General features: G+C 44.3%; 1 protein-coding gene across 3 annotated transcripts in view; it reads right to left on the bottom strand.

The window, feature by feature from the left end:
• Positions 1–25,160, bottom strand: part of KLHL17 (kelch like family member 17) — a 116,182-nt gene that overhangs the window by 14,199 nt on the left and 76,823 nt on the right. For all 3 annotated transcript variants that reach the window (XM_068240720.1, XM_068240721.1, XM_068240722.1), the window contains exons 5-11: positions 20,615–20,731; positions 18,711–18,924; positions 18,182–18,326; positions 17,917–18,084; positions 14,136–14,224; positions 13,946–14,019; positions 3,862–4,043 (exon numbers count right to left, since the gene is read on the bottom strand). In XM_068240720.1, the coding sequence (XP_068096821.1) occupies positions 3,862–4,043; positions 13,946–14,019; positions 14,136–14,224; positions 17,917–18,084; positions 18,182–18,326; positions 18,711–18,924; positions 20,615–20,731 (989 nt within the window). The remainder of the gene's footprint in view (positions 1–3,861; positions 4,044–13,945; positions 14,020–14,135; positions 14,225–17,916; positions 18,085–18,181; positions 18,327–18,710; positions 18,925–20,614; positions 20,732–25,160) is intronic.

Here is a 25,160-nt window from a genome sequence, read left to right as displayed (position 1 = left end):
AACTCAAACACATTTTAACCTGTAAAATCAATCAATACAGAAATGCTGGCCATTTCTGCATCATTTTTTACAGCACCCTTATTTTGAACCAGAGGAATAATTACGGTACTTGACTTGACTCCACAACACTTTCTATGTTGGTCAACTATGCATACAGAGCTCATGGTTATAGCATGATATAGACTTACAATTACAAAGCCATTTATTCCAGCTGGCACTAAGTTGCTGCAGACTTTTTGGCCCTTTTCAGTACAACGTACAGAACACAACAGCTTTAAGTAACCTGGTTTTGGGAAAACAGTCTCAGTCAAGCATATACACTGTATATCTCAGTCAAGCAGTAGAGGGACTGATTAATTTCTCTGTAGCTGATTGGTAAGTGTACTTTTGGGTCAGGTGAGGAATATTCTTAATATTAGGGTCAGCATTAGGCCTCTTGCACACTGCATGCATTTCAGATTCCGATTCCGCTTTTTAATCTGTTTTTACATCCGATTCCGATTCAGATTTTTAAAGGGAAGGTTCAAGCAAAAAAAATAAATGAGTTTTACTTACCTGGGGCTTCTACCAGCCCCATGTAGCCATCCTGTGCCCTTGTAGTCACTCACTGCTGCTCCAGTCCCCCGCTGGCAGCTTTCTGACCTCGGAGGTCAGGGCCACATTGCATACATTTTTACGCATTCCAGCTAGTGCAGGAACAAAAATTTACGCGTTGCACCACTAACCCGTAAAAATGTATGCGTTAATGTTCCTGCACTAGCGGGAATGTGTAAAAATGTACGCAATTCGGCCCTGACCTCCGAGGTCAGAAAGCTCCCAGCGGGGGACTGGAGCAGCAGTGAGTGACTACGAGGGCACAGGAAGGCTGCATGGGGCTAGTAGAAGCCCCAGGTAAGTGAATCTCATTTTTTTTTTTTGCTTGGACCTTCCCTTTAATCTTAACTGCATGCTGCGTTTTTTGATCCGTTTTTCTGTTGAATGTATTCAAGGAAAATCGGAAACGGAATCGGAATCGGAAAACGGATTTGCAGTGTGCAGGGAGCCTTAGGTTTGCCCAGAGGTACTGGTCAGTGGTCGGCAGACATAGTGTAAAGCCTCATCTACACAGTACAATTTTCTATCAGATCGACGGATCTATTAGATCATTTCCAACCGTTCCAATCGGATTGAAATAGATTTTGCAATAGATTTTTGGTCAGAAACAATTTGGATGTCTACCCACGATGCAATTTCTTATCAGATCACCGGTCGATCCGATGGGAAATTGTACCGTGTAGATGAGGTTTTAGAAATTATTCTTAATTATTATTAGCAATTATTTCAGGTTAAAGTTGGTATTAGTCTTCATTTAAAAACAGTGTTTAAGGGCAGGAAAAATATTAAGCATAAGTATGTAATCAATAAAATTATAAAGGTTAGGTTGAAGGTTTTGGGATTTGAAGCAGGCTTAAAGTCCTGAAAAAAAACAAAAAACCAAACAGTAGGTTATATTAGTTCTCCCACTGTCTGACTACTAAAATCAGCCAGCTGTGAGCAGGGCCTCTCCTCACCAGAGCGCTGAGGTAGTACAAGCTCAGACATGTCCCATACACATCTTCCAGGCTCTCCACCAATGAAGTATGGTCATGTAATATACCAAGATGGCGCCGCACCGGTAGCCACGGCCACAGGGCTCCGGCCTCTTCTCCTCTTTTCTATCTCCCTTCTCTCCCTAGTCCCCCCTGATCTGCAGGGGAGGATGCGGGGACACAGGAGAAGGCATGCGGAGACACACTGAGACCTCTGCTGTCCCGGGGCGCCAGGTTCAGATGCGGGCTGTTTGCCGACAGCTGATCAGCTGTTCGGACCCTCGTGCTCACGGCACCTCCATCACTGCCTGACTCTCCGCAAACCAGCCCCACTCACCGCACAAGAGGAGCCATCTCTATGGCTGTCACATCGCTTCCAGATGGCCACGATGGGAGGGACAGAGACCCGCGGTGGATTCCATGTGGATCACAGCTCTGCTGCCGGGGCAACCAGACGCCCGTCCAGAAATGCAGCCGCTCCGACCCAGAGACTGCGTATCCCACACTGCTGCAGCCAGCTACAACTCCGCTGCCAGGGTAAAAAGTCGCCGGACATGCGGCTCCCCTGCCACGATCCGAGACCCGGAAGCTGCCTGATCCACACGCCGCTGCCCGGAGCCACTACACCGCCGCTGCCCGGAGATGCCATCACAGACAAAGGCAGGCAGCTCCATCGACGAGGGGTATGTGTACCACCGCTCTCCCCTGCTCCCTCATGACCACTGAAAATCAGGGCCGCGGTTGCTCCACCACTTTGGGGTATGTGCGCCTCCGCTCACCCCGATCACCCTCCTGCTCCACACAAGCCAGGCCCTGCTCCCCACCACCGAGCCCTGCAGTCACCAGCAGCACAGTACAGCCCTGGAGTACCCTGTGTTCTCCACAACTAGGCCACTCAGACCAGCCTACACAGCAGGCCTGGATCTCCATACGGTGTACTTTCTGCTCCAAGGAGCACGGGGCCCCCTCTGGCCCTGCCAACATCAGACTGGACAGCAACAAGAGCTTTTGCTTAAGCGCGGTCTCCCCCTCAGGGATACCCTCAGTTCGTCTGGGAGCACATGGTCTCGGACGGGTTATCGGACTGTACCCTGGTGCTTCAACCTGCAGCCCTAATGGGACTCTCTGCCTCTGTCTCCTCTTGCATTATTTTATCTCTCTCTCTCTTTCTTCCTTTTACTCTCTTAGCTATCCTCTCTCTCTCTCTCTCTCTCTTTCTCTATCCACTCCTTTCCAGGACACACTGCAGGGCATCTGGAATTGCTACGGAGCTGTGCGAGCGCCGTCGGTAGTCGGCAGGCTGCTCCCCTCACATAGCATTCCAGACTTCCCCGCGCGTCCTTCACTATAGTTATGTGCTGTATGTATATATAGGTAATGCTTACTTTGTACTTACTGTACCTGATTGTATGTTGTAGGATCGCATGTATGTGTTGTACCATCACCGACCCTGTATGAGCCAAAAACAATTCCGGGTACATCCCCCGTTGTACTTGGCGAAATAAACGATTCTGTTCTGATTCTGATGTGCAGGAAAGGGGTAAGGCCAAATAACAGAAACTGTTATTGCAACCCTAATATTCTAGTTTTCTGTACCCTATATTCAGGTGTACATTAAGGATAGCTTTAAATATTGGCTTATGGAAAGATTGGTATCTGGTGAGGGGAAAAAGTGTGTGTTCAGCTTGGCTTGGGAGTCACTGCTATGAAATCTCAGTCACAGAATGAATGACTATATGCAGTTCTCAGGGTTGATTTTCACACAGGTATCTTATCTATGGAGCACATGGGGGTGAAGCAGAACAGCAGCAGCAGGGTGAGCCGTTTATTGGCTTTACCCGATTCCAAATATTTGCCAGCGCTGTTTTTACATGTATCCCATATGGGGGGGGGTTATACATGTAAGAACTACCAGAATGTAGCTGACCAGCATAGAAGGATTACTGATCATTACACAGTCTTTTGAATCTATCCAGCAGGAGGTTGCAGGGATCACTAGTCTCCCAGCTGGATGTTATCTGATGGGGCAGCATCATCTTATGTACATATAGAGAAGATGTGAGCCATGACACTCTTCCCTTTGATGTGATATTAAAGGGTGGAGATGGATTAAGATGATCAGTAATCTTCAAGAGATCAATCCATCTTCCCTTGCAGTTATTGATAAAGGTTTGTTATTTTACCACAAACAACATTTGGTGCCTAATGTTGACATGGCACACACTACTATACGGCTAATGCAAAGAACATTAGTGTTATTTTTCTCTCCTTCGCGTCCTCCAGCCCATATTACCTCCTGATGTTCATTGGCGCCACACTCTCCCATGTGTTTGCCTTTGGGTTATATCTCTCCACAGAGTTGAGACAGCTTGTGCCATCATTCCCTCCTGCTACATACAGCATTCCCTCCAGTACAGCCACTCCAGCGCTGCTGCGGCGACTCAGCATGTTTGCAATCGGCGTCCAAGTGTTTATCTAGATAAAAAGTGAAATGAAAAGTAAGCAACAAAAACATTACATTTGTCATCAACATCTAGGGAAAAACAAACAAGTAAATGAATTTACTGAACCCTTAACTTTAGGTCTGTTTTATAAATATTATATCATTTAATTGCACTCCTATTATATCAGCATGCACTCCTACTTTATGTTCAACTACACATGTCAAAATAATCAATACTCTAGTATTGTATTTTCCTGTGTATATGACTAGAACTATGGAACAAGAAGAGAGTCTAGCTCAGAGATGTGCAGAGGAAATAGTATAACATGCTGAGAAATCTGGACACTCATTCCCAGCATTGAGCACTTGGTGCCCCTTATGTTCACTACACAGTTATTAAAGGCAGGTCTGGATTTACGATAAGGCACTGTAGGCTCATGCTTACAGCTGTCTTATGTGGCAGAGGCAGCTCTCCTCCCTAAATGACCCCCTCCTCAACCCTCCGGATGCAGAGAGCTGCGCTCATGTCCCCCCGCTTCGCTCCCCCCAATGCCGATCACCCCCCACCCTGCTGCTCAGCCAAAATTGCTCTAAAATATCACAGAGCTCAAAAATCTGCACTGCTGCAGCATTCCATTCGCTACTGTACAGATGTGAGCAGCAGTTACATGGGCTCTGACTATAACATCACTATGCTCTTCCAGGCCAATTGACTTTTTATGCTCAAGACTAAAACTACAAGCTTCCCTTAGTTAGATGGAGGAATTGGGTGCTATATCGGGGATTAGCGCCTAGAAGAAGGAGGCCTGCCGGCACCTGCTGGATTTGATGATCAGCCCCCCCAACACACACACACTCTCTCTCTCCTGCCACATAACACTGACCTCGGGAGCTTGCACCCTAGTCCTTGAAAAAAATATTCTGAACTTTGCTCGCTGCTTCGTGTCACTATCCTTAGGATCTTACATGCTAATCATTGTCTCATATCATCCTTAGTGACATGAGACAATGATTAAGTTTAAGATCCTTAGGCCTGTTAGTGACATGACACAGGGATTAGGGTTTAGAATATTTTTACTTAGAGGTGTGGTTGTCTTATGAGGCAGAGTTTAGGGTGCCAGAACACCTGTGCCTACAGGCTTCTGAATGGTAAATCCAGCCTTGATCAAAGGACTAGAAAATAAACATTTTGCATCTGGCAGAAGTCCCAAATTGTACTTTAATACCATGGCATGGTCTCAGCAAAGTTACATGTAACAGTTTGGATGTTCACTGTGACTAAACTATATGAGGCTAGATAACAACATCAGGATACCCTCCTCATGGGCAGTTGTCCAAGTAATATATGTTAATACTAGTTTAATAAAATACATGTTTCAAAAGATTTGATTTCAATAGTTTCATGAGGTTTTTAAAGGGGAAATGTGCAGCAACCTTCTTGACAACTTTTTTTGGAGAGGGGCATGGCCCAGGCTGGCACTAAACCTCTTCCACGGCATCTCGTGGGTAAAGTTAAAGCACAGGGTGCCATTTCCCCGCCTCCTGCGTAATGCCTTCTGAAAGCAGCCATGGCCAAAATGTCACTCATCCTACCTTGTACTGTGGGCTAGGTAGGATATGGCCCTCACTGGTGCAAACATGGAACAGTGAACAGTGATCCTACTAATTTCAGCCAGCACCTGGTTATAGGCTATTTGCATAGTATGTGACACTATTTCTACTAATAACAGTTAATGATTATGGATGCATCACTGTCTTCAAACACTGAATGAAAAGGTTCCAGGAGAAAGTAAGCCATTCGTTAACAATGCAATGTGAAATATGTGCTGCATGTTGGCTGGGGCTATTTACTCCTGTTAAAAGTGAACACTTGACACCAATCTTTAAATAAGTTTGACATACTAAAAAAGATAATTGCTGCCTCATTAATAAAGTATGCAGTGAGTGCTAATGGCAAAATAAATGTAGCAGAGGAAGAGATGTCCCAAGTGAGACGAGGAGATGGCACTTGAGACGTGAGTCTATATTTGGAACATACTGTATATAAATATGTACATAGTACTATCATTAAGCAGTCATTCCAAAGACTTTACACGAACATTCAGCTAGAGCACATTATCAATCCAATGAAGACATATATCCGCCCTTCACCAGGAATAAATTGTCTGCAGCAGTTTACACCCCACAAATCAACTGGTATTTGATACGCTCATGTGCAAGATGCCAATTAAATATTTGTTGATCTTATCTCCTTCAATTATATTATCCTATCATTACAAGTATTTCTAAACTGATCATGAAACATCCTTGCAGAAAGGGCATGCAAAAGGTGCAAAATACAAAGGAGGGCACTGGGAAACTAGAAAGTTGTGAGACATTATGGAGGAAGCATTAGAAAGGTGTAAAACGCTTTAAACCTACTGGGGGCATTGGAACTTTACTTAACTTATTGACCTATCTGGCTATGTGTCTTTGACCACTTATTTATTTTTAAAGGCGAGAGACATTATCCTCCACGTCTGCAAAGTTGGACAATAGTGCTGTAAATAGATTTAGGGATAGCTGGGGAACGGTTTTGTCACTGCTTGCCAACTACTCACTGAGCATTTGTGGACAGTGGGACTGGCAGAGCATCCACCGTGTCAGCAGCTACATGCAACATCCATATACCACTAACTGCTTCTTGTGTAAAACACTGACACAAAGTATAGTTGGAATTAGACAAACATGGCCATTCAGTTGCAGTAAGCCAAAATCAAATAATGGCAAAATATCAGTAGATCCTCAGCAGACTGGGATCTAGTAACCGCAGGGCTAACTATCCATGTGAAAAAAAAAGTCTAACCACTGATCTTCACGTGTCCTGTAAGGTTCAATGGACTTTGCAGCTAGTGACCATCAGGTCATGGTCCGTGGGGCTTCTCCAGGGCTGGTTATAGCTACAATGGTATCCTGGGGCATAAGTAACTTTGGGGGACGCCCCCTTCCAACCAAATCACCCCCAGGTCCCGTGAGCCGGTTGCCAGACCCGATCCAATCTTCCCCCTCCCCATCACACCATATCATTGGCTGTCCATCATATGTCCCTTAAAAAGCATTTTGGGGGTCCCCATTATTCACCTCCTTTTCCTATCCAAAATAAACACACACAGCACCCCCACTGTCATAGATCACCATAGCTGGAGGGGCACCTTGGAGGGCCTTCACAAACTCTAGAGCTCTGGGGTAATTGCCCCCTTTGCCTCTATAGAAGCGCCAGCCCTAGGCATCCCGCCCCAGAAGCCAGGACAACAGGAGGTCGAACCCTGCAGTATGGAAATGGCAGTATAGAAGCTACGAAACTGACTACTGAAGAAGGAAAAGAAAGTGAAAGATTAAAGGTTGTATGAGTAAGGACCAGAATGACAAACAGTGAACAGGACTAGCAGGATAATCTGACCAGACAGAACTGACAGGATTAACTGACAAACTCCAGAGAGGACTGGAAGAACAGACTAACCAGGCTAAATGACCAAGAAACAGCATGGAGACACACTGCAGTCGTTAGGAGCATCAGCACTGAGTGATGGTCTAGCCAGGCTTTGAATAAACCCATCTTTTATGCCAGTGCTGTGGCACTGACCCGCACCCAGGGTAAAGTTTGCTCCTGTGGAGCATGCTCTGTGAGGAGCTGAGGGATGCCATCTATGCCATCCTGGAGAATCCTGGCATGGAAGACAGACACCATATAAATATGGTGGAGGAACTTGGCATTGGATACGGGTTAAAGAGACACTGAAGCGAAAAAAAAACTATGATATGATTTGTATGTGTAGTACAGCTAAGAAATAAAACATTACGATCAGATACATCAGTCTAATTGTTTCCAGTACAGGAAGAGTTAAGAAACTCCAGTTGTTATCTCTATACAAAAAAGCCATTATCTCTACGACTTTCAAAGTCGTGGAGAGGGCTGTTATCTGACTTTTATTATCTCAACTGTTCCTGGACTATTTACTTTTCCTCTGGCAGAGGAGAGGTCATTAGTTCACAGACTGCTCTGAAAGACTCATTTTGAATGCTGAGTGTTGTGTAATCTGCACATATTATAGAGTGATGCAATGTTAGAAAAAACACTATATACCTGAAAATAAAAATATGAGAATATTTTCTTTGCTGCTAATCTTCTAGTAATTGTTCATAGTACACAACCAATTCACTATATCATATATTTTTTTTTCGCTTCAGTGTCTCTTTAAGCTATGTACTCTCCTCGCGATGCAGGGAGATGGATCCAGCGACGTTTCCCTGACGACAAGCGCTCCCCTGATCTGTCTTCCAGCCTGGGGATATGCATGTTACATGATGGGCATGAACAAGACTTCAAGCGATCGAGGTACTTTGCGCGGGAGTCATCAGGGAGCGTTATTGTGCTACGCTAAGTGGCGTTCACGTGATTGAGTGCCTGTACTCCTGTCGCAAGATCACTTAGATGACCGCTCATCATTCAAATAAATTGCCGGTCCTTGGGAAAATCGTGAAGTGGGCCTTAAAGGGAACGTCCGTGGTGATTAAAAAGCAAAAAACTACTTACCTAGGGCTTCCTCCAGCCCTTGCAGCTGTCCTGTGCACTCGCTGCAGCTCTGCTCCCCGCCGGTGGCCCGTGGGTCTCTTCCGGTACAAAATGCCGAACTTCAGCGTTGGCTGACGGAATTACGCTGACGTCATCCGGACTGTACTGTGCAGTCTGGATGATGTCAGTGCGACTCCGTGAGCCGCATGCTGAAGCGCAAGTAGATGGCGACTTGGAAAGGTCGCCATCTGCACGGGAGGGGACCGGGAGCCACCGGAGCTGCGGCGAGGGCACAGGATGGCTGACAGGGGCTGGAGGAGGCCCCAGGTAAGTAGATTTTTGCTTTTTAATCGCCTCAGACCTTCCCTTTAAAGTATAACACCCTTATAAATCATATTTGATCTGTGCTGGGGGCTGTAGAGCCCACCCAGCACAGATCTTAGAAATCAGCGCTGGTCCTTAAGGGGGGGGGGGGGGGGGGTAAAGGCTGAGTCCTGAAGTGGTTAAGCCCCATACACACACTCAACAGCGGTCTTTTAGGTTCTCACAACTTTTCTTGTGAAACACCTAAAAAAAAAAACTCTTGCTATTGTTCAAGCAACTGATAAGACTAATAAGAAGTCAATGCAACATTTGGATTGACTTCTTAACAGTCTTATCAGCTGCTTGAACAATAGCAAGAGATTTTTTTAGGTGTTTCACAAGAAAAGTTGTGAGAGCCTAAAAGACCGCTGTTGAGTGTGTGTATGGGGTTTTAGAGAAATTATTTCACACATTTCATTGTTCGTTCTACTGCAGGTTCGAGCAACAACCAAACCAGCACGGGGACCATACAGCCACGGCAAAGGGGACCCCCCCTCGGGTGAACTCGGCGCCCTGGCTCCTGTTGCTGTCCATGAACTAGAGGTACTCCGGCACCTCCGTAAGCTGAATCCCAGGAAATCTTCTGGCCCGGATGGTATGTCGTCGATCTGCCTGAGAACCTGTGCCGATCAGTTAGCCCCTGTGCTCACCTCCTTATTCGAGCGACTATTATCAGATGGTTCAGTCCCCTCCTGTTTCAAGCGGTCCGCAATTGTACCGGTCTTAAAAAACCCGGCAGCACTGAGCACAACAACTTCCGACCAGTGGCCCTAACTTCCAACATTATGAAGCTCCTTGAGAGGCTGGTCCTTGCCCACCTGAAGAGGTACACGGACGCCCACCACGACCAGCTCCAATTCACTTATAGGGCAAACAGATCCGTGGAAGACGCCATCAATGCCAGCCGCCTGGCATACATCACTGAGCACCTAGACAACCCTGCCTCATATGCCAGGATCCTGTTCCTGGATTTTAGCTCAGCGTTCAACACGATCTGCCCAGACATCCTGCTCTCTAATCTGACGCAGATCGGAGTAGATCCCACCCTTCGAGCATGGATCAGGGACTTCCTGACAAATAGAACGCAACAGGTGAAGGTCGGCAACTGCTACTCCAGCAATAGAACCACCAACACAGGGGCTCCACAAGGCTGTGTACTGTCACCACTATTGTTCTCCCTCTATACCAACAATTGTATATCATCCGCGGACTCTGTGAAAGTCATCAAGTTTGCAGACGACACCACTATCATAGGCCTAATTGGCAGCAACGGAGAGCACGAGTACCGCAGCGAAGTCGAGAGAATCTGCAACTGGTGCAGAGACAATAACCTTGTACTCAATGCTGCAAAGACTGTTGAACTAGTCGTAGACTTCAGGAGAAATACTCCACCCTCCCTCCTGTCCTCATTGAGGGTACGGAAGTCTCTAGGGTGACATCTGTGCGGTTCCTCGGCACGACTCTCACTAACAACCTGAAGTGGGGGCAGAACACCTCCAAAATTCAAAAAAAAAATCTCAGCAGAGGTTGTTCTTCCTGCGCCAACTGAAGAGATTCGGCATGCCCAGGGTGCTGCGGACCAGCTTCTATACTGCCACTATAGAATCCATCCTCTGCTCCTCTGTCATTGTCTGGTACATGGGCGCAACAGCCAGCGATATATACAAACTGCAGAGTCATAACCGACGCAAAGAGAATCATCGGGTCTCCTCTTCCACCTCTTGATCTCCTCCACTCCGCGAGGATGATTAAGAGGGCCACTGTGATCTCCCGTGACCCCTCTCACCCAGGCAGTTGCTATTTCAAGCTCCTCCCACTGGGCCGCCGCTACAGGACTATACCATGCAAAACCACAAGACGGAAGAACACCTTCTTCCCCCAAGCGGTTCGGCTGCTGAACTCCAACCTCCCCCTGTCAGGCCCGCCTACTGGCAGGACCTAGCGGGGTATCCCAGTCAGTTCTCACCGTTGCCCACCCTCGTTCTCACTGCCCTGGGTCTGTACGGGGGGCCGCCAACATCATCATCATCATTAGTATTATCATTTGGACTGTTCCTGCAGACCCGGGTCTGTCACCTGTAAAGGTCAGACCTACACCTTTACTGTAGTAGCTTAAATTGTGCTTGCTATGATTGTTGTGTTGTGTGTCTTGTCTTCCATACTATGTCTATGCCATGTGTACCACAAATAATTCCGAGTATAGCTCTTGCTGTATTTGGCGAAATAAAACGATTCGGATTCTGACTATGGATGGTCAATGAGCTGAAAATAATTCCAAGGTGATGCATATTTTATGGTAATTTTATGCAAATGCATGTCGTTTGAAAATGGACTAATCAAATTCTTTATGCAGCTAAAATAAAGCTGCTGCATTTACATCAACTTAGTTAATTGCATCTCATTGACCATCCATAAAATTGTTTTCTTGTTACAGTAGTATAAATGGAATCTACTATTAGCATAACAAGTCTGCATGAATACATATTCAAAAATAATTTATTTTTCCAAAGACGGTACGCTTCATTGATATAAGTAACACAAGGTCTCCGCCATCGAACATTTGGTAATATCAGCAAACAATAACATTATACACAAAGGAAGAAACTTCTAACACCACAGATGTCACATGTCAACTAAAATGCAGTGAAATGGGAAAGACTGCTCCCTACTGGACACATAATGAATAGCAAGAACTGATACCTTGTCTGAAAAATAGAAATGAACTGGCTATGTTTACCAGTTCTGTGCTTTGAAGTAGAGATGCGAACCTGAAGAGGTTTTCATTGACCCTACAAATGAATGCAACACAGTGTAGCTATTAAGAAAAACACATAACTTTTCTGTTTTTTTTTTTTACTCCAGATCATTACTGTTCACCCCTGTTAAAACAGAAATTTGCCTTCTTAAAACAGAAGGTATTTGTGATTATTCAGGTTGGAGTGAGCATATAAGGTGTCCCACAATTCATCACGGAGAAGCTGACAACTCACTTTATTCCAGTGGATCTGGAGGTGTGTTGGCTTTCAGGGACAACATAAGGACTATTTGCAAATTCAGCAGTGATGCATTGTGGGACACCTAATATATTTATTATTTTTATTTATTGTACTTATAAAGCGCCAACATACACACAGCACTGGTCATTAGTTAAGGTTACAGACAATATTTAGGAGTGACATACAGCAATAAGACAATACAGGAATACATGCAAACCAGATCACACAGCACATTATGAGTACCAGGTAATGCTTAGTCAGTCACTGGATGGGAGCATGGAGATTAGGAAAGTCAAGTTCACCCAAGATTTCACTCATATCCATAGGATGGGTGGACTGTAATGAAGGTGCGTGAACAGGTAGGAGACACAAGGAGGAGGACCCTGCCGAAGGCTTACAATATAGTGGGAGAGGATATACTCATTTCAACCTGAATAATCACGAACACCTTCTGTTTTAAGAAGGTACATTTCTGTTTTACATACAGTTTTTAGTAAGAGGTCTTTTTTTAGCCCCATACACACTCCTAGGAGATCTGGTTCACCATGTGTTTGCTGACCAATCTGTAAAAAAAAAGGTTGAGCTAAGTGCATTAAACTTGGATTTCATCTTTATGATCAACAAATGGGTACAAAAGTTCTGTGTAGGACCATCCACAGACATGAGGGGGTGGCCAAGGCACACTGTGAGCTCAAGGATGTCAAAAGTAACCCTCCCCCCCCCCATATCCACAAATGCTCTGATGACGGGCATTTTCTTTTATATTTATGTAGCCTGCAGGCTGGTGATAGAAGCATAACAACATGGCGGAGGTTATGTTTTTCTTTTAAAAATGTTACATTCAGAGAAGAGTGCAATGCATCTGAGCCTGACTGATCTACCACTTTTCTTCAAGTTCTGGTGTACAATTACTAATAGTAATGACACGTAAAATAATTTTAATGATTTGCTAATAAAAAGTATACCTAGGATTACATTATTTTATTTGTATTGGCCTAGAAGACAACTTAAAGAGTCTGAAGCCAAAATAATTTCCTCTTTTTATCTAGTAATACTCTTAAGCATTAAGACCACAGCTGTTTCGCTGCATACCCGCAGCAGAACGATGTATTTATGACCCGAAATCCCCAGGGCAAAATTCTGCTGATCAGATTCCTCTTCCTGGTAGAGGCTGCCTCAAATGCAGTAAATCTCCGCTGATCTCCACCCTTACCCGCCCCTCAGTCGTCTTTCACTGAGAGGGGTGGGGAGAGGCAGAGATCGGCGGAGATTGACTGCACTGGAGGCAGAGCTACAGTGCAAAGCTCTGCCTCCCATGGGCAACAAAATATATGACCTGAAAAGTCGTAGAATTTTGTCCTGGTATTTCGGGGTATAAATACATTGTTCTGTCGCAAGGATGCGGCGAAACAGCTGTGGTCTTAATGCTTAAGAGTACTACAAGATAAAAAGAGGAAATTACTTTGGCTTCAGACTCTCTTTAAAGGACCTCTTTCACGAAAATCTTAAAATTTTAAATACATGTAAACATATACAAATATGAAGTATGTTTCTTCCAGAGTAAAAGGAGCCATAAATTATTTTCTCCTATGTTGCTGTCACTTACAGTGAGTAGAAGAAATCTGACATTACTGACAGATTTTGGACTAGCCCATCTTCTTATGGGGGGGTTCTCAGGGTTTTCTTTATTTTTAAAAGCACTTAGTGAATGGCAGCTGCTCCGTCCAACTGCCAAAAAAGTGTGCAGCGAGCAGGGATGCTGGCCACATCTTTGTATAAATCTTTTTCAGGGAAGTCTTTATTAAGAATAAAGGCCATGCTGAGAATCCCCTATGGAGAGATGGACTTGCCCAAAATCTGTCGGTAATGTCAGATTTCTAATACTTACTGTAAGTGACAGCAACATAGGAGATAAGTAATTTAATCGTATGTGTTTTAAATTTTAAGATTTTTCCGACAGTTCCTCTTTAAGTAATATAAAATGTTTTGAAAGAAATCACCCCACTTTCCAGCAGATACTTACCTGTGGCTCATATTTTTCTACTGTTGCTAAGTGAGATGAACTGTCATATCCACCAACTGCATAAAGATTACCATCTAAAAAGACACAGAAACAGAAGACACATATATGTTCAGATATGCTGCAGGGCATACACCAAATCTTCTAAATCTTCTACATTTAAAAGGTTATAGTACAGAGGGGCAAGACTGACCTAGTGTTGCCACACGGACATATCTTCGCCTGGTGCTCATGGCAGCTATGGAAGTCCATGTTCCTGTGAGAGGGTCATACCTCTCTGCACTGCAATGACACTACACAGTTAGTTTAAAAGCATAACCCCACTTAATGCAAACCTGAAGTGAAAAAAAAACAACTTATGATATAATTAATTGTATTTGTAGTACAGATAATTAATACAAAATTAGAAGCAAAGAGAAGAGTCTAATTTTTAAATTTTGTTATGTATCTTTTTTTTTTTTTTTTTTTTTTTTTTTTTTTTTTTGATATTTCATCATTCTGTCACATTTCTAATTATAAAACCACAGTCTATATTGTTAGCTGAAAAACAAAGCAAAATAATGACACTTTGAACATTCCTGCAGTAAAATTTCATCTAAAGCTGTCTCTCACTGTTTATTGGCTTTCTAAGTGCTTCAGAAAACAGGACTGCAAAAAAAAAAATAAAAATAAATAAATAATAATAATAATACGCACACACGCAAATCCGCTTTCTAGAGTCAAGGCTGGTTAAAAACTTGTTGGGTCTCCACTGTTGTCTGTTGCGGACATTCACTGACTGACTATCTGTTCCACTCACAGGAATCACAACTCTGCTACTGCCTACTGAGTGCGCTCTAGTGGATGCCTCACAAGCGCTTTGAGTCCGACAGAAGAAAAGCGCTATACAAAAAAAGTAAATTAAAAATAAAAAGTCTTGTTTTTTTTCTGGAGTTCCATGGTGGCCAAACCCACCATGTAATTATCTGATTTTCATTGCTTAATCCAGGCTTTCTCAACCAGGGTTCCCCTGGAACCCCAGGGTTCCTTGAGGACTCTGCAGGGGTTCCTTGGCATTTTCCCCCATCGTGGAGGAAGTATAATAGAGCACATTATAATAGGGAGTACGATAAAAATAAGCACTAAATTGGGAGTCAGAATAATAATGAGCACAGTATAATGAGTGGCAGTGTAATAGGAGTAAGGGAAATTAATAGCCTCCCCTACTTTTAAAGACCATGCCTCCGGAAAAATAAATGCAGGGGTTCCTCGAGACTAAAAAATTGTTTGCAGGGGTTCCTTGAGATCCAAAAGATATTTGCAGGGTTCCTCCAGGGTAAAAAGGTTGAGAAAGGCTGGCTTAATGGTTTATGGTAATACAATAGGAAGTTCATCTCAAGAGGTCTCAGTACTGAGATTTACTTACCTGGTGTCCAAGTAAGCCAACATTTGTTGGAATAGGGAGCCACTATTTCCATTTTGCTGAGATACAGAATTATTTGTGTATGATGTAATCAATGTTAGAGGCTGTTCCATACTTATCTGATATGAGGCTGATGATCTTAAATTGGGATAACTGGTAGTAGTTCTTTGAATTTGTCTTATGCTGGGGATACACGGTACGTTTCTGTACCGTGTATCGACCAGCTGATCCGGCCAGCTGATAATATTCAGCTGGCCCGATCATGCCGCTCGACCGGCGCCCGCTCGATTCCCACCGGCGGACAATGGCAGGGAATCGAGCGGCTGATAAGGATCGCCGGCAGGGAATCGAGCGGGAATCGATCCGTGCGGACGAGCGGGGACGCGGCTGGAGTTGATCCGGCGGCTAAGCGGCCGCCGGATCGACCAGTCTATGCCCAGCATTAAAGTAAATGTGGATAGCTTCATTTGTTTGCGAGTATCAGGACAACCAATAACATAAAACAGAGATTATTCAGAAAGTCATGTTTGATCCTGCACTTCCCTGCTATATCTGTATTTTGAGAATATAGAGGACCCCACCCTGATGTACGCAAACAAAGCCTCAAGACCTGGAAGAAACAGTGGAGATGCGGAATAACCATGCCCGACTCCATCTGAGATGAAAGGCTGGATAAAATGCTATTGGTTTTTATCTGAATTCAATGAATTCCAGGACCACAATTTGTATCCTTTGCCAAATATGATCAACATTTCCTCAAACTGGTAGTCCCATGTAACCCTACCAAATCCTTCTCTGTACTTACTGACATAAAGGAGGCCTCACGCTTATGAGTTCTCATTCTGGTTATGTAAGAGTAGTGATTTAAAAGTGTTGTGCTCTTATCTTTTTCAAAAACAACTTGGTTTAGATCAGGGGGGTGTTCAAAGTCCGGCCCGCTGGCCATCTGCGGCACACCAAACCTTTTATAGTGGCCCCCAAAGCACTTCTGATTTTTTAACTGCATGCAGCCCGCAGGCAGGCTGTTGCTGTGGCGCCACATCACTTGGTGTCATGGAACACTCTCTCACTAAAAGTCCCTGCTATGTCTCTCCTCCCTCCTCTCTCCCATAGTGTTGATGCCCGGAGGAATCTAAACCATGCAGACTCTGGCGGCCATTTTTTGTAGTCCGATAGAAAATGCTATTGGACTATGGGAGAGCGGAGGGCGAAAACCAAGCAGCTATTTCAGATGAAAGAGCAACGGCATTCTGGACAAGTGATGCGGCTCGCCAGCCACATCATTAGCCTGCAAAGCCCATGCATGGTGAGGAGTAGGAAGTTACAGAACTTCCGACTTGGTGAGTGAAGGAGACAATAAAGAGGGAGGCCACTATAGCAGCAGCCACCACTGTGCCTGAAGCAGCCAACAATTAGCAGGGCCACTGTGCCAGCAGCACTAACGGTCACATAATAGCAACTGCCACTGTACCAGCAGCAGCCACTGGTTTCAACCGCCGTTGTGCCAGCAGCAGTAACAGTCACTGAATAGCAGCTGCCACTGTGTAAGCAGCAGCGTCTCAAAGAGATCTGAACATTTGGCAAGAAGGGCAATCAGCAAAAAATGTGTTTAATTTTGCTAGTTTGTCTCCCTAGCAGTCTCAAGAACATGGATATGGCTCTCGTTCTAAAAAGTTTAGACACCCCTGGTTTAGATAAACTAGCAAATATTTGTGAGGAAGGAATGCAAAGATCCCTGCTAAATAATAATTGCGTCACCACCAACTTGGTCGAGAATCTTAAGGGAATCCAGCGTGTGTACAGCGGCAGCAAATAGGATTTGCATTTGATTTGGCCACATCCCTTTGCACCTCCCTTTCCCCTATTTTTGGTCTGCGTTAGAGGTTTTCATTGCACCTCACTGCTATGCTAATGAAAGTCTATGGGTGCTTTTATATAGCATGCGGTATGACGGAAGTACCCTAACACGAGCGCAAGCCTACATTACCGTGCGGCTGACCGGAAGTCATGGAAGTCTATGGCGACGTGTGTGTTTTTAAACAACCAGCCACAGTTTTAAGCATTGCGGATGCGTATTTTAGCAATACACTTCCACGCACGTCATCGATTGGCCAACTGGAAGTAAGAGTCACTTTCAGCTTAGCCGGCTGCAAGACTGGGATTACCACATGCTAACTCAGTCATCCCTGAAGGCCTTTTTTTTGGGTGGCCTCCAGGCTGCACCGTTAGCGCCAATCTGCAGTCTGAAACCAGCCTAAAGGTCTGGCATGACAGATCTTTAGTGATCCCTGACGAGCAATGATTGCATTGTTCTCCCCACTCACCTGCGGTAAACTACTTTATCGTACACCGCTCGTTATCGCTTTGCCTCCCTCCTTAGCATCAGACATGTTAACCTGAAGGCTAGAGATGCATCTGTACAGTGTCTGCACTGTCACCCAAGAGTTCTCATCTTTAAGCTTTAGCATGGCTGTTGATGTTAGAGACTGTACTCTATTAGATACCCAGTCACAAATCACTGATCATTATGTTAAAAAATGATCAAAACTGAACTAATGAGAAATCAGAGTACCTGTTTAAGCAAGAAGCACCATCATATCCACCCGCAGCATACAGCAGACCGTGCAGTACAGCAACACCAAGACAACTACGCCGGGTTCCCATAGAAACTTCTGGTTGCCAGGTGTTTGTTACTGGGTCATAAGACTCCACTGTAGCAAGATCAGAGGTTCCATCATATCTGTTAACAAGACATAGTAGTGTTACTAACAGCTAGTTTGGCAGAAAGTCATCATTTTGGATATCTGCTTCCAATATAAAATGCCAAGTGTTCTCACCCGCCTACAGCATACAATTTATTTCCAATAGCTGCAACACCCACTCTGGCTCTTCTTGTAGACATGGAAGCCACCATGTGCCACCGGTCAGTACGAGTATCATATGCTTCACAGTCACCATGTATGGCGAACAGACTCCCACCACCTGAAGAAACAGGGTTGCATTACTAACAGAGACAGATAGACATCTGGCACAGGCTCCACAACTTACTGTACTTTTCCTATCCAAAACTAAAATGGATTTCTGGAGTTCCACTTCAAGTTGTAGTTTTTGGGTATAAAAACAATGGCCGAAAGTAGGGATGGTGAATAAGATGCAAATGAGAATTTTGGGAGTTTCTATGCAAATATATGCTTCTTGGAAATGGTCCAATCAAATGCAGCAGTTTAACTTCTCAATGGCCCTCCCTAGCCAAGAGGCTATAGCTGCATTCCAGGTTTCATGCATAGGAGTTTTTCTTGGGCCACTTTACTTGTACATGAAGAAAAGCTATTAACTCTAGCAAGGGTAAAGCAATATGATCCTTACCAACTGCAAAGAGCACAGTACTGGCACCCTCGCAGCGCCTCGGCCGTGTCCGGCTATTACTTAAGACCCCTCGTTGTTCTGGCATCAGGTGGTATTTAAGGGCTTCAATCAACAGGTCTTTACATTCTGAGTGATGTCGCACAAGGAGCTCGGTGTCCACACTGCTCATTAGGAAATCCCTACTCAGCAAGGGGAGCCGCACACACTTCATTAGCTGTCAGCAAAAACACATCCGTAATAAAACCGTTAATGGAAATGACATACTTCACACATGCCTGCAATTGATGTTATGAATGTTATAACTGTTTTGTGCACACATGTAAATAGGTCTTTTATTTACATCTATACATACAGTAGTTAAGTTTCTTCTCTTTCCAATAGCATTTTTAAAATGTTTCACTTAATCTGATGGTCCACTCAGCCCTGTTCTGTTATGAGAATATCAAGAACAATTAAAAGAGTATCAAATGACAATTCTTCTATGAGATAAATAAGCACTTTCCAAGTGGAAGACACAAATCCTTAAGGTTTTCAACCTACCCAATCACATTAGCATTCACCTTTGCCCACCCACAGAAACATGTTAAAACACCGTTTTGTCTCTGTGTTTTCTGTGCAGTATGTTATTTGCCTAGATACAGGGGCATAACAATAGGGGCTGCAAGGGATGCAGTTGCAAGGGGGGCCCTCCGCCCAGGGCAGTTTTGGGGGGGGGGGGGGCAGGAGCTAGGAGGGGACGCAGCACATGAGGGGGGAGCGATGCCCACACACAGCAGTGGGGGACCACTCCCCCCCTCCCTCACCTTGGGCTCCCGTCAGCGCTTCCTCCTTCGGCATTAATTAGTGGCAGCATGGAAAAGGGATTCCTCTCTGTATCAGCGCCCAACAATGATACTTCCTGTTTATCAGGATGTACCATCAGGCGCCTCATTCAGAGAAGATCGGGCCTCCGGCATGGAACGCGGAAGTCTGCGTTCCCTTTATCATGCTGCTGCTAATTAATGCCGGAGGAAGCGTTGACGGGGGGTGGGGGGGTGGGGAGTGTGCCCCCCCCAGCCGCTGTGTGTGGGCATCGCTCCCCCCCCCCCAGACACTGCATCCCCTCCTCTCTATACTGTGGGAACCCATGCCTAGCTAGGCTGAGGGCACCTATATCTACCTATACTGTGGGCACCCATGCCTGGCTATACTGTGGGCACCCATGCCTGGCTATACTGTAGGCACCCATTTGTTTTACAGGACATGTGCAGACCTTATTCACGTATGCCTAGTCTGGATGGATTTGTCCACAGCTGAAGTGTAGAATACATGGGACCCTGCACTGGAACAAGTAGGCTGCAGGAGGATTTGTGAAACCTCTGGGCTGTCCCAAGACTTTCCACTACTGATGTAAGTATCTAACTTTTTAACTTTTTTTCACTTCAGATGTACTTTAACTGCCAACTTTTTTAATGATTTTCACTACCGTATAATTCTATGCTTTTGGCATTTTTTTATACGGTATTTTTGGTCATACGACAACACCCCTCTTGAAAAGCAGAAAACATGCCTAGTTGGATGGGACATATAGTTGCTTATATACTCTCTACAGGAGAGGTGCCCACACTTTTTCGGCTTGTGAGCTACTTTTAAAAATTAGCAAGTCAAAGTGATCTACCTATGAATAATTTTAGGAGCACACTTGTATGTACAGAATGGAAAATATAGTGGGGTCGAGGTCTACCATGAAGGCCTTTGCAATCTACCGGTAGATCGCGATCTACCTAATGAGCACCCCTGCGCTACAGCAAACATGTACAAAACGTTTCAACAGCATAAACAGAGACTTTTGCCCTTTTCATTAATTGTTTCTACTGTATAGCCATATAACACTTTTGCCATTTACAATCTAATATTTGCCTTACTCTAGGGACATGCTGTCTTCTCCCATCAACATCATGCTTGACCCAGTTTAGGACAGCCCTGTACACCTCTTCTTCTGATGGGACATTCAGGCTGTCACTAGAGATGAGGTCCAGCACCTGCAGGATACATACACAGACTTTATATTTGGTTTTCCTCTGCACCATTGTTTATAAAGTAGGTTGGCTCAGAGCCACATGATCTCTGCTCAATGCCACAAAAGACTAACATTTTGGCACACCTGATTATAGCAGCGCTTGTTCAATTTTCTTGGATCAGGAAACTCAGGTCAGTTTAGAAGAAGAGCAATGAGAAGGTTAGAGGTTAGGATTGTCTAGTGTCATCAGTAAGATAAGAGTTAGCCAGTTGATTTGGGATATATTTGTACTAGCAATAGTTTAGCTAAAAGGTTAGAGTTTGACATCTTTTAAAATAATCAAGTCAAGGTTATTACATAGGCTGGAGTAATTTATTAAGTTTCAGTCAGTGAAAGGGTTAGGGTGAGGAACAAAAAGGCTACAGATAGGTATAAATAAGGGCGGTTACTATTGGACATTGCTTAAAATGACCACGATCACGAAAAAAGTGTTCCATTTAAAACATGTGTAGACATAAGTTCAAGAAGTACATTTCTCCCAGATTAAAAAAAAAAGCACTATAAATATCTACATACACATACTTTATTTACTGCACTGTTCTGATGTGATGCACTTCCCTGTCCTCCGAGTGGTGCAGAGGGCCTTGTGGAAGTCTAGGAGCCGCCTGGCATGCCAAGCTGTTCCCTCACACGCAGGTCAAGGTAATATGACATGTAACATGTGAGAGCACAGCCTGGCACACAGGTCCCTCACAAGTAAGGGGCAGAATACACTGTTTTATAGGGACAATAGGGCTTGCTGGCTACAAGCCAAAATGGAAATGGAATTTCCAAAAACATACATTTACAAAGTATCTTCTACGGCACTGACAAAACTTAGATTGAACTAAAAGTATTGTTTTCTCTCAAGCCCAGGTATACTTTTTATTTATTTTTACATTAAAATGAACTATGATGCCACAAGTAATAGTAGTGCAAGCTCCAAATACATACAATTATGAAAGTTTACTAGATACAGTGCTGAAAAAAAAACGCTCTCACAAATCATTTTGACCCCTTCAACAACCCCAACCAAAATAAGCTTAATAGTTTAAAAATTAAGTCATTTTACCATTTCATCTTGATATCTAAGTAGCAACATCAGACATTTTGCTGCATGTGAGGCACATGTGAAAGTTCCTAATATCAGGACTTACTTTGCTGAATATTAATATTATTATTATTAAGAATTGCTGGCAAGATCACAGTTAAACCGTATAAGAAAATATCTTGGATTGGAATATAATACCAGCTGAATATCGGAAATATCGTACAGCAATGTGACAAAACAACAGCTTGACAGATCCTCTGCCAGCCTGCAGGAAACGGAACAAATAATCATTAAATGTGTGTAGAAGAAACACAGTGGGAATTGATCCATTCAGACTACAGCAATGAGCGACCCTTGACGACAGTGCTCTGCCAGCTTCCCGTATTGGAGTTCCCTTGAATTTCCAATTGTCGGCTGTTGCTAGGAGATGTGGTGAAGATGCAGGGGAACCTAGGATGCGATGTGCGTATGTATTTACGAGGGGGCTACAAAACGTGGTACACAGTGTGTGGGAATATGTAGGATAAAACAATTTAGTAACTCACGCTCTATAAATACTGAAGGATTAGGAATACTCCCTGAATATGAAGAATAGGTGGCACATTGTGGGCAATACTCTTCTGAGGTAATCATTTGTAGTCATCTTGTGGCGTTTCAGTTGTCATGGCTTTATTTAGCAATGTGTAAATCAACAGAAATAAACTGACTCTTGGAGTCTGAGGCACCAAACTTTTTAGCACAAATAACGACGTTTTTATTCCATTTATAAAGGATTTTTATGGTTTTGTTTTTGTTCCCTCGTCATTCTTTAACAATGAAAAGACATAAGCAAAGTTTGGAGTTAGTTAGCAGCTTACTATAAGCATAAATTAAACGTATAAGTGAAAATTCTGTATATCTTATATTATATTGAATATACTAGACAAGACAAGACAAGACAAAGAACATTTATATTGCGCTTTTCTCCTTGCGGACTCAAAGCGCCAGAGCAGAGCAGCAGCCACTAGGGCACGCTCTATTGGCAGTAGCAGTGTAAGGGAGACTTGCCAAAGGTCTCCTACTGAATTAGTGCTGGCTTACTGAACAGGCAGAGCCGAGATTCGAACCCTGGTCTCCTGTGTCAGAGGCAGAGCCCTTAACCATTACACCATCAGCCACTACTAAGTGTTTCATGAAAGCTTTCATCTAATCTTGCATGTCTGGCTTCCTGTACACAACAGATATTCAAGTATTACAGACAGAGGGGCCGAGGCTCTAAAACGGAGGGGTGACATAACCCATTACCTCCACTACACAAGCTCCTAATTCACAGCAGAGGGGACATTGCCCCCCAAAAAACTGAAAGGCTGCATGGCACGCCTTCCATTTCTGGAGCCCTGTTTCCACCATTGATGGGCGTAACTGCTGTACAGGTAAATCTCTGTGCCCGGCGGAGTGCCTGATCATGCAAACAGGGATTAATGGTGTGATCAAATCGCCAATTTAGAGTAAAGAAATAAGCAACCACACTCAATGCATATAGAGGGCTCCTGAAACCCCATACACAATGACCTCAGTGTGAAAAGGTAGCCATCAAAAAAACAACAACAAACAAACACACACACATTTTAAAGTCTCTGAGATTTCTGGGACCCCCATCCTCATTAGCATCCTTAAATGCAACATGGCCCCTGTCTTGATGATATACAGTAGCAAGAACAAGTATGTGAACCCTTTGGAATTATATGGATTTCTGCACAAATTGGTCATAAAATGTGATCTGATCTACATCTAAGTCACAACAATAGACAATCACAGTCTGCTTAAACTAATACCACACAAATAAGTAAATGTTTCCATGTTTTTATTGAACACACCATGTAAACATTCACAGTGCAGGAGGAAAAAGTACGTGAACCCTTGTATTTAATAGCTGGTTGAACCTCCTTTGGCAGCAATAACTTTAACCAAATGTTTCCTGTAGTTGCAGATCTGATGTGCACAACTTGAAACAAAAAGAAAAACCGAGAGCCCAATATAGTGCAGTAAGTCTAGCAATTGTTGGCAAAATAATTAACAGATGTGGATATACTCACAAACACGGGTTACCACATAGGCAACCACTTGAAATGCAGGTGGGGAGCATTAGAACCTGACCCCACTCAGGTTTAAAGTGAACCTAAAGTCCCCCCAAAAAAACGAGATGAACTCACCTGGGGCTTCCCTCAGCCCCCAGCAGACGATCGGTGCCCTCGCAGCTCCGCTCCGATGCCTCTGGACCCGCCGGCGAGCACTTCCGGTTTGGCCGTCACCGGCCGACAGGCATGGGAACGCGAGTGATTGTTCGCGTTCCCAGCCTGTATATCGCCCCCTATGCTGCTATTGCGACCTCCTGGCCGCAATAGCAGCATAGGGGGCGATATACAGGCTGGGAACGCGAACAATCACTCGCGTTCCCATGCCTGTCGGCCGGTGACGGCCAAACCGGAAGTGCTCGCCGGCGGGTCCAGAGGCATCGGAGCGGAGCTGCGAGGGCACCGATCGTCTGCTGGGGGCTGAGGGAAGCCCCAGGTGAGTTCATCTCGTTTTTTTGGGGGGGACTTTAGGTTCACTTTAAGAAGTCGCTCTCTGTAGATAGAAAGAAGGGGAGAGTCCCCTCCACCCAAGGTAGACTATATACTGTGAAAATTTGAACAAAGGCGCCAGGCAGGTTAAAATGATCTAAAAACAACTAAAAAGGAGGAGTACAGGTGGACTTACCCCCTGAAATTATGGCAATGCGCCTCTATTGGACCTTTTTGAGCTAGCACTCCTTGCCTGATGAAGCGGGTTATACCTGCGAAACGCGTTAAGTGCCAAAATAAATTATTTGCGATTTGAACAATCTCGATTGTCCATCATTTCAGGAGGTAAGTCCACCTGTACTCCTCCTTTTTAGTTGTTTTTAGATCATTTTAACCTGCCTGGCGCCTCTGTTCTGATGTGCACAACGGTCAGGAGTAATTCTTGACCATTCCGCTTTACGGAACTGTTTGAGCTCAGCAATATTCTTGGAATGTCCGGTGTAAATCTCTTTCTGGAGGTCATGCCACAGCATCTCAATCGAGCTGAGGTCAGGACTCTGACTGGGCCACTCCAGAAGGGATATTTTCTTCTGTTTAAGCCATCCTGTTGATTTACTTCTATGCTTTGAGTCGTTGTCCTGTTGCAACACCAATCTTCTGCTGAGCTTCAGCTGGTGGACAGATGGCCTTAAAGAGGAACTCCAGTGAAAATAATGTAATGAAAAGTGCTTCATTTTTACAATAATTATGTATAAATGATTTATGGAGTGTTTGCACATTGTAAAATCTTTCCTCTCCCCGATTTACATTCTGACATT

Source organism: Hyperolius riggenbachi, chromosome 6, assembly GCF_040937935.1.
Source record: "Hyperolius riggenbachi isolate aHypRig1 chromosome 6, aHypRig1.pri, whole genome shotgun sequence".
Lineage (NCBI taxonomy): Eukaryota > Metazoa > Chordata > Amphibia > Anura > Hyperoliidae > Hyperolius > Hyperolius riggenbachi.
This window is presented reverse-complemented; position numbering and strand designations above follow the sequence as displayed.